Raw genomic sequence first — 10,051 nt, forward strand, 5'->3', positions numbered from 1 at the left:
GGCTTTTTGTTGGCGTTTTCCGCAAAGTACTTTACCTTTTCATTCGAATGCACCAGCACAAATTGCGTTTATAAAGATAGTTTTCGCTTGAATGAATATTCTTTATACAAAGATAGCTTTCAATATTTGAAACAATTGTTTTTCAAATATTTAACAAAGGAATGTCTTAATAGATTTAAATTTTGAGCTAACTTCAAAAGGAAGAGGTTATCAATTGACTTTTTTGGGTTTGCTTCTACAGAACTTTCGACTGGGTGCACCGCACCGATTTTGATGATTTTTTAAAAATATGTATATTTCAAAACATTGCCTAGATACATTTACATTAGTGACTTTTATTAAAATTACTGTAAGGTGTAAGGAAATAAACGTGTTTCGCATTTCGCAGAAATTTCTTCAAGCGTCTAATTTTGTCATTGTTCACAAAGAACTCAAAAGAGGCCCTTGACATACAAAGCGATGTATCAACGCCCTTCAGGGTATATTTTAATTTTATGCCCGAAATACAATTGTAAAATAAGGATGAATATTGTTTAATTTATGAACGTATTTATGTTATTTTGTAGGCATACAAAGTTAACAGTATCTTTATTGTATTTAATACTGATTTTTCCGTATAAAACCTCACATTCTATTATAAGATTCTTTGTGACAAACGAATTAAGTGTAATGTAGATAATATCGTGTAAAAGACGGTTGCAAAAAGCTTTTTGCGGAATGATAAATGTGTTCTGTCGGATGTGTTTGTTTTATGGCTTTCCGTTTATGTTCCTCTTCCAGTAAGTAAATACCGAAAAATACAGCTCTTATAATCACAGTACAGGCTTATTTCCTTATTCTGAACTAACTAAAGCGCAGAATTAATGTTTGAAAGTGGTGAAAATTCTAATGTTATAGATTCAGTTCAATGGAATAGGTATAATTTACGAGAGGGATTTCAGAGCAATGAATGAGAACGTGATAAAATGGACATGAAGCAACGCAATTTAAAAGTAATTTGGAGACGTCTTTAGTTTGTCGGCCGCAAACATTAATTATGATTTACGATATCTCATTTGTTGAAAAGCGCTGGATAAGAATTATGCTACCCGCAAATATTATATGATTTTTCTATATCAGAAGGCGTTGGGATTGCTACATTGATTATTTGATATTGTGTGATTTGCCCTCTGTTGGATGCCAGTTTAATAAGCTTCGTGCGTGCGGCTCATATTATAAAATGGGTCAACAGTCTCTTTACGTTATTTATAGCGCTTAAATCATGCGTTTATAAAATATCGTATTTATCGACTTATAATTTATAACATTTTATGTGAGTAAAATCGTCACTGTAGCCTGTAGATATGCATCTGTACATAACAAAAGTGAAGATAACCAATAGATATAAGTGATTTGCATATTTATAAAATTAATAACGAACGATTTTGAATGCCAAAGAATACTTCAATTATACTTCAATAAACAAGTAAGTTAAATTTCTAGAAAGATAGCTTTGAGGACAAGTAATTAGAGCTCTATTTAAATTTCAATCGATCTTTTTTAATTGGTTTTACATACTTCTAATAAAATTTGTATTGCAATAGCTAGTTAATGAGGTTTTATTCTATACATTTACAATGTTACAATATTCCTTGGATATTTTTCTATCCCTCGGGATTGCAATCAGTATAAAATTTAATTGAACATGTGAAGATGTGGCGCGAACTTAAGAAGTTCTTCTTTCATAACGTGTAAGCTTTAAGGCAATCTAGCGGAGTGGCTTCGGAGATCGATTCTGAGATACTTCAATATATATAGAGATAAGAATCATATAGCCTATAAACAAATTGAGTTTAGTTCTTACAAAAATAAAAGGTTGGGAGTAAACCTTGCATAGTCACAAAAATAATAAGACTATAAATATTTAAACTCATTTTTATTAAACTATAGGTTTAAAGATTAAACTCAAACGCAAGAGAGCGATTTTATGGAATGCATTTTGTGTCTGGATATAGTAAAGAAGGTAGATAGTGACACAGGCTACTTCATACGAAGTATGGTTTCAATTAGCATTGACAAATGCATTTCATAAATTCCTTTGTATATACTTCATATACTTCATCTTTTGTTCCTGTATTGTATATTTGAATGTATACAATATGTGTAATAATATAGTAATAAGGATAATAATAATAGTAATAAGGATGTTTGAATGTATCAGCAATCTGTCCATAATTATCATAAACTGATATTGTAATATTTTCATGCAATAAATCTTTGCATAATTAGCAGCTATATTATGAAATAACGTCAATGTCAAATCAACAGGGAAATAAGATAGAATGGGAAATAAAATAGATTTGGTCTAAGAGTTTACTTGCAAAACACATAATATTACCAGCATAATGGAGTTGCGATTACTTAGTTTTAACCATGCTGATATTACCAAATCAATACGTAATTCTTGATGAGTGAATTTTTTGTCTTGGCTAAATGTAAGTGCAAATCCATGTCACAATTATTCGTAATATTATTTTTACATTACACATTCGACTTCTTATGCAGTGTATAGATAAGCACGTAATAACGTGTTGCTGTTAGGATTCTTCATAATTTTAGGTATAAAGCAAACATTAACCAAAACATTAACATATCAAACTTACTTTTCGAGGCCCAGAGTTGCCCTTCGTTCAGGGCTTCGATATACGTCCTCATGTCCGCTGCACACTCGGCAGACACAGTGCTGTTATTGCCTTGCACATATTCGAGCCAGTCGTGATGATCCAAGAGGTTTTTCATCCAGGCCATCCTCGAGGCAGTCAAGACCACGGTACTGTTCGCTGTAGCACCCAAAGCACTCACTAACACTAAGACTGTCACTAGTATCATTGTTTGCATTATGTTGTACATACTGGCACAGATTTCTAATTGAACATATCCGAATTGTCCATTTAATTGCTATGACGACGGCCTTTAAATCTTCTCACGCATGTTGCCGGCCTCTGTAAAGAAATGTGTTTATAAAAAATTGTTGTACGTTTATGCAATCATTTATCTATTATTGTAAGAGCGTTCAACGGAAGTAAAGTAAAGGGAAGTGCTTTTGTTGCCCCTTGTAATAATTTGTATAAAAAAAAAATCATAAAATCATAATGTATGAAAAGAGACTAAGGTAATAAAGCTTCTTTTGTTACCAGCATCGAATAGGGTTTATAATTTTCTATTTAAAGTGAACAAGATTCAAGCGAGCAACACAAAGCTTTTAACTGAATTTTTCCGTGTAAAATGCATTATATGTTGAATTTATAGAGCATTCTATTCAGAATTTTTGGCTTTATGCTTTCAAAGACCTTAGCTGAATTGATACACATACAATATTTTCCCTTAAGAATAATAGAAAGTCCTAAGATTTTAAACAACAGTGCGTATATATTTATTTATGTAATAATTATATTATAGGCACTCGATACGCATATTATTGTTAAAGAAAGAGCAAGTCTGGCATACAAATGCGTAATCATTTAAGTAAGAGTTCAAATGGTATATGTGGAGTTTAAAAATAGTTTTGCGTTCTCGTTGTTGCGAATTTATGTAATACTTGATTTTCTTATTAACATAATACTGACATAACACCAATACCTACAGGTGATTGACCTGATTTTAAAGAGAAATCAAGTATGGTTAATGATATTTACCTACATACTCAGAACATAATAAATTTAACAAATAAGTATTAGAGTGTTTGAATTCCGAGTTTTAAAATGATTTTACATTATTCTACATCCTTTCCAATTACTTTTGAGAATTATGAAAGCGATAAAGCAACTCGGAATTTGCCATTCCGACCCTGCCGCCTCGGCTTTGTTCTTATTAGTACAATATCTTGGATAAGAGAACAATATGTTTCTGACCTAATAAGCTGGCAGCAAATGGCCGTACACGAGCTTAAAAGAACCTAATCCCGCCAATACTAACGCCTATTCACCAGTTACCACACACGTACGCGATGTTTAATGGGGTATGTTTCGTTTTCTAACTTTAGTACAACTCGATCTTGATTTTATCATCTGCTATTATTTTTGAGACATGTTTCTAACAAATGAGCCTCTGAGCTTAAATAAAGAAATAGGTATATTAAGAGATTAATAAGTATATTAAGAGTCAATTTTTTTTCAATGAATGTTTATACGTATATAGAAATTAAAAACTTTTTAACGGATTTTAAACGCGATTTATTCATTATATTATTAACCCGACGTTTCGAACACTTTACAGCGAGCGTGGTCACGGGGAGACACGACACGGAGACACATTATACGTATAATTAAAATATTTAAAAATTAATGTATACAACGATATCTATTGTTTATTTATGAACTAAAAATAATTTATAAGAAACACCGTAACAAATTGTTTTAAATTGGCTGTGGAAAATATGACTTATCTTTTCTAACTTCGTAACAAGATACTGGAAACCACAACGTATAAAGTTTATTATAACAAAAACCACTCGCTTTTACGAAGTTACAATACCAATCGATAATATTGTTTGCTCGGTTATATTCAAAATTCAAATGGTTGGTCTTTTGCAAACAACACTATTTCAATAAATAAAATTGAATGATGTAAAAAAACACTAAATATGTATGACATTTTAAATAAATAATAAACAATTTTACTAGCTGCTCCCGCCGGCTCCACCCAGGCTGACGTCTGTATGTTGTAGTTGAGCACGCTTCGGCACAAATTGGCCCAGCTCGCACCGGGGAAGTACCACACCCCCACAGAAAACCGGCGTGAAATAATAGCTTGCTATTGTGTTTCGTACGGTGAGTGGGGGAACCGGAGGCCCATATTCTATTCCTTACCCTTCCCAAGTCCTTTCCTTTATTCCTCTCGACAATTCTTTCTTCCCTTCCCTTCCCTATTTGAAGTCGACAATCTATTTGTAGAGGTATAAGGTCTACAATTGACATTATGCCTCTCCAAACGTTCATGGGCTGTGGTAGCGCTTACCGTCAGGCGCCCCATCAGCTCCATTGCTGACTATGACATCAAAAAGAACGTTTACTTACGCTAAATGGAGACAAATGCAACAAGCTAATAATCATTAAAATCCGTTCAGCTGTTTTTGTTTGATAAGTTAATGAAAGTAAGACTTTCCTTCATTCGAATTTAAATTCATATTAATTGTTAACATGCATCCGTGGCATTTGCTAAATGGACGATAAAATATTTAATTGCCTACTATACTACATCTAACAGATGACACAAATCATGTTTAATATTAAAAGAAGATAAGAAGTTAGTACGGGATAAGGATAATTTGTTACATATTTCATGATACTCATGGGTAAAAGAACGAGAATGTATAAATTGTCCATCTGTATAGTATAGTACTATATACTTTACTATAAGGTCCCATATAAATAACTAAATAAAGCTCTATTTATAAGTTTCGTGGAATCAATTTCATTCAATTGAAATAAATGTTTTCACAACCGTTTCTATCTTAAAACAAACTCAATTTTTGGAAAGTATGATTGAAGCAATTTCTATTCACTAAATTTAAGTACTACATTTTATTAGAAGTAGATACTCTCATCTAATTGATTTTGCCATTTTGCAAATTGCAATTCTTATAGATATCCAATCCTTATTGGAAAAACAAAGGAGTTTCTCTATCGACTGTATTTTTGTTTTGGGTTTGTTACTCGATATCTCCGTGGGTTTTGTTGTTGTTTAAATACTTACTTAGCGTAACGTAGATTTTCATTAAAGATATTCTTATTTTATCCTTGTAAATTCATTTCATTTCAAATTAAATAAAAGGATTTGCAACTGACTTTGATATCAAAACAATAAAAGCAATATGTATCCTCACTGTTCGTTTTGCGAACAAATTGCTTTTCTCGTATGCGTGTCTAAGTGAAAATAACAGCTTCCACGCTTTTATTTGGAAAGTTAGAATCTACTGTAGCAATTATTTATATTTATTCTAGATTATCTCAATCATTACGTTATTGAAATTTTTATGTTATGACGAATCCTTTGATCGTATCAACATTAGGTGACCCTACAAAATTTAGTTTAGGTAGGTGACTCTAATGAGCGTCAACATTTCCGTGAAAATTTTGTTTTGCAAAAGCAAATTGCCTAACTCATAATTTATTTAAATTAGGGCCGGTCAGAGACAAAAGGGATGTCACGTCTACTCTTTGTCTGGTTAAATAAATGTCCTGAAAATTATTATTTTATTGCGAGAAATTAGGGCGATACAGCAGTTACGTTGAAGTAAATTACACGAAACTAGACGACCCGACAGGTGTTCTGTTCGTGCGAACAGTCAGACATTAAATAACCGTTGGATTTTCATTTATCCCATTATATGGCGTTAAGTTTTTTTTATATCCCTCTATTGACAATAACAAATATATAAAAAATTAATAGCATAATCGTGCAATTCATGCGTGATGTGAGAAGGAAAATACTTTGTGATTAATTTTATACTATTTTATAGAGGATTAGCGGAATCAAATACGGTTCCACATTGCATTAAACAAACATCGCGATACTGGAAGTAATACCAACGAAAAGATTAAAATGAGCTTCTATTGTCTTGTGGCGTTGTTTAGCATCACAATAGAGACTTCAAACGAACACCAATTAGGAACCATTGGGAAAGGCTTTCGAGTTTTAGATGAACGTGGTTTTGTGTCGCGAATACGAGATGAGGGATCAAACGGTTTTATTTTTGCCAATTTTACATCTTTGTAAATGTCTAGTAGGGGAATTGTTTATGAACAATACGCTTTGTTGTTGTACAACAACAAAATATTTGTTTGAAAATGTCACATTAAATATAGCTATCAAATCATACATTACAAATAAAACAAGCGTATAAACTAGCATAACATTTCACCATTATAATTTTAACATCATGCCTATCATACATATCTCGGCTAATTCAACTATGCGGTTAGTCGTTATTACGTGTTATTTTGCATTTGTCTGCCACATGTGGAATTCTGTGTAACCTGCATATTTCATATAACATGCATTTGTGTTTGTAAAATACAAAGCTTGTTGTAAAAATTTAAGAATGCCACAGGGAATCACCGCAGGGCGTCGGCAAGTCGCGTAGAGTTTTTAAACTGATAATTGACTATAATACGATTATAAATTGTTATTTCTTTTAGAATAATACTGCACAATTTTAGTTAGTAAATTGAAACTTAAAAGGCACAAAATTAATAAAAACTTGAAGTTCATTAAACGTCTATTATGAATAACTATATGATATGATTATTGATTCCAGCTAATGATGCAACTTTTATTACAGTTATATTTAGATCATATTCTTCGCATACTTAGATTTCTATTTTCGTACCACTATCATAACTAAAAACGAAATATGTAGGTATGATTGCGTGTATGTTACGCTTTCACGCCAAAACTGTTGAAACTGTTTGAATTTTGCTTTTGTATAATTATTTATTAATCAGATTCTGGATTTTTCCTTAGGGTACAATAAAAGATAAAAAAATAAGGTCGACAGTCTTGCAACAACGGGTGAAGTGAACGTGAATTAAAATGCAAGGAATAATATAAAAGAAAGATGTAATATTCTTAGGTGTCAATTAATACTGATATTCAATTAGTAGATAGTAGTTTCAGAAAGCGTTTTCAAAATTTATTCAAAAATGCTAAAAAAACAATTTAATACACTTTGAAACTACTATATTTTAAAGTTTATTGTATTTGCAGTTTATTTTATCTATTCTTAATAAAACGGTTCATTGAAGAATAATTTAATTTACTTTCATACTTTAAATGCATAACAGTAGAAACCTATTAAAATTTGGAACGAAACGAAATCTCTTTGTAATAAACATGAATCGTTTATGAATAGCCTGAAATTTTAAGGGTCTGCAGAATATTTGCCCGGGGATACAATTTTGTATACTTTACGGTTTAGCTTCTGTGAAAACATTTATATATCCTCTGTGTACAGTAAATGGATGTTTGAAATCCTTTCGTTTTTACTCTATTATAACTTTAAAAGGCTCCCCCGGAGCCCATTCCAAGAAACAGGCAGAGTTCGCTTCAGGCCTTCAACTTGGAGATCTACATGGTTATTAATATACTATTTACCACTTGAAATGCAACGTGTTATTGTCAAATAACATTGATTAGTTATCTATTCTACATTTTTCTCTTTTAATATCATAAACACTTAATAGGGAATTATTTTAAACGCTCCATTAATGACACAAAAAACTAGCATTTTCATATTTCCGTTGGGAAATAAGTATTGTGTTCAATGAAGCAAGCGACGGTCCCAAAGCAGTGGAGGGTTATTGTAGAACTGGCGCAAGGGGACGGAAAAGATCCTTATAGGAAATTTATGATTGTTTTGCCTTTGTAAAGTACCTCAGTTTTGTTTATTACACAGGGTTGGAATGTTCATTTTATTTGAGATTTATGATCACATATTAATAACAATGGTATTAATAACAATGCGTATAACAAACATGTAAATTTGTACAATTATGTTGAATTACTGTTAATGTCTTACTAAGATTTGAAATTTATTTCACAAACATCAGAACACCACCGATAAATATAATCATTCCAAATTGTATCTATACTCATCTATGTATATACGAGCACAAAATAGTGAAAAAGTTTATTTGTCGAACAATTTTTCAAATTCTGTCTATCTTTCTCATATGTATTCTAGTGTCGATTTATTTTCCTCAACACGGATGAATCGAGATCATAAAGAGGGTTCTTGTGCGTGAGCTGAAACCCACGTGGACAGGACTTGCTGGAGTGTTGAATGTGTGAAATTACGATCCATCGCCCGGTCGCATAATGGGCTGATTCATTGAACCTCACTGCCTTTATGGTTAATGGCTGTCATCCTTCATTGTGTTCTATAGCCCATTGTTTGTATTGTCCGAATAATTGCTGTATGGACTCGGCTACAATCCATACGCTTGTTATAAAGTAAAGATTTCGTGCGACGATTCCTCGTTTACTAAAAACAGGTTTATGACGCGAATGATGTAACAAAACGTGACATACCCGATACGCAAAACTAACAAACGGTGAAAGTTCATCTCTCTAAGCGTCGTGACACGTGACCTCTGTTTCAAGAGATAGCTTCGTTTGCCGATGCTTTATGGGTTTGAATGTCAATGATCAAACCGTTCGATATATCTCGCGTGCAGAATATTTAACAAATCTGGCTTAGTCGGAATACCTACATGTATATTTCACAATGATAATTACTCATTGTGTTTATTGTTTATTTTTCCTACATTCATTGTCCTAGGTTACGTACAATCCTAGACAATTTGATACTTTCACTCTATTTTCTATTGGAACTGATTTAAAAATTATTTGTCCTCAGGAGTTGACACCATCATTGCCACACACACTAATATTTCCTCATAATTGGTAAATATCGTTTTGCATCTGGTGCTTTCGATATTTCTCCACTTTCCACGAATACTTCGGTATATAAATAAACATATAGGCAGAAATGGAGCGGCAACTCTGTAGGACCTGTTCTTTTTGTGTTACTTTACGCAACTCATTCGATGCAATGTTTTTACGTCGGTTCCGTGGTACTGATTAATTCGGTTATGATAGAATTACTTTTCATTGCAGACACACAATGCTATGAAATACAGACGGTTGATGCAACGTTTAATCAAGTGCTCGTAATCTATATCTATAGTCTAAAATTTTGAAATATCCGCTCGAGAAAACTTAGGTTTTCAGAAATCCAAGCAATAATCACAATTTTTTATAACTTCAATATACTTAAGGTTAAAACTTGTACGTGTCATTTTACTTTTATTCACTGAGAGAGACGTAGAGTAAATAGGTATAGAAAATTTTGTGAAAACATTTTTCATTATAAATGCCAAGATTATACCAATTTATGAACCAATTAAAATCATTGTTTGTTCTTGGCTGTAATAACATTTCGCCCCATTAGTAGTAATTGTTTGAGTGTATTAGACAAACAATTATTTTCAGATTTATTTAGACAAACAAT

The 10,051-nt window shown here is 32.1% G+C and overlaps 1 protein-coding gene across 1 annotated transcript in view; it reads right to left on the reverse strand.

Moving 5' to 3' along the window:
• Positions 1-10,051, reverse strand: part of LOC119829902 (nose resistant to fluoxetine protein 6-like) — a 37,110-nt gene that overhangs the window by 25,582 nt on the left and 1,477 nt on the right. Inside the window, exon 2 of the mRNA XM_038352610.1 lies at positions 2,643-2,981. Within this exon, the coding sequence (XP_038208538.1) occupies positions 2,643-2,889 (247 nt within the window). The 5' untranslated portion in view covers positions 2,890-2,981. The remainder of the gene's footprint in view (positions 1-2,642; positions 2,982-10,051) is intronic.

Source organism: Zerene cesonia, chromosome 11, assembly GCF_012273895.1.
Source record: "Zerene cesonia ecotype Mississippi chromosome 11, Zerene_cesonia_1.1, whole genome shotgun sequence".
NCBI lineage: Eukaryota > Metazoa > Arthropoda > Insecta > Lepidoptera > Pieridae > Zerene > Zerene cesonia.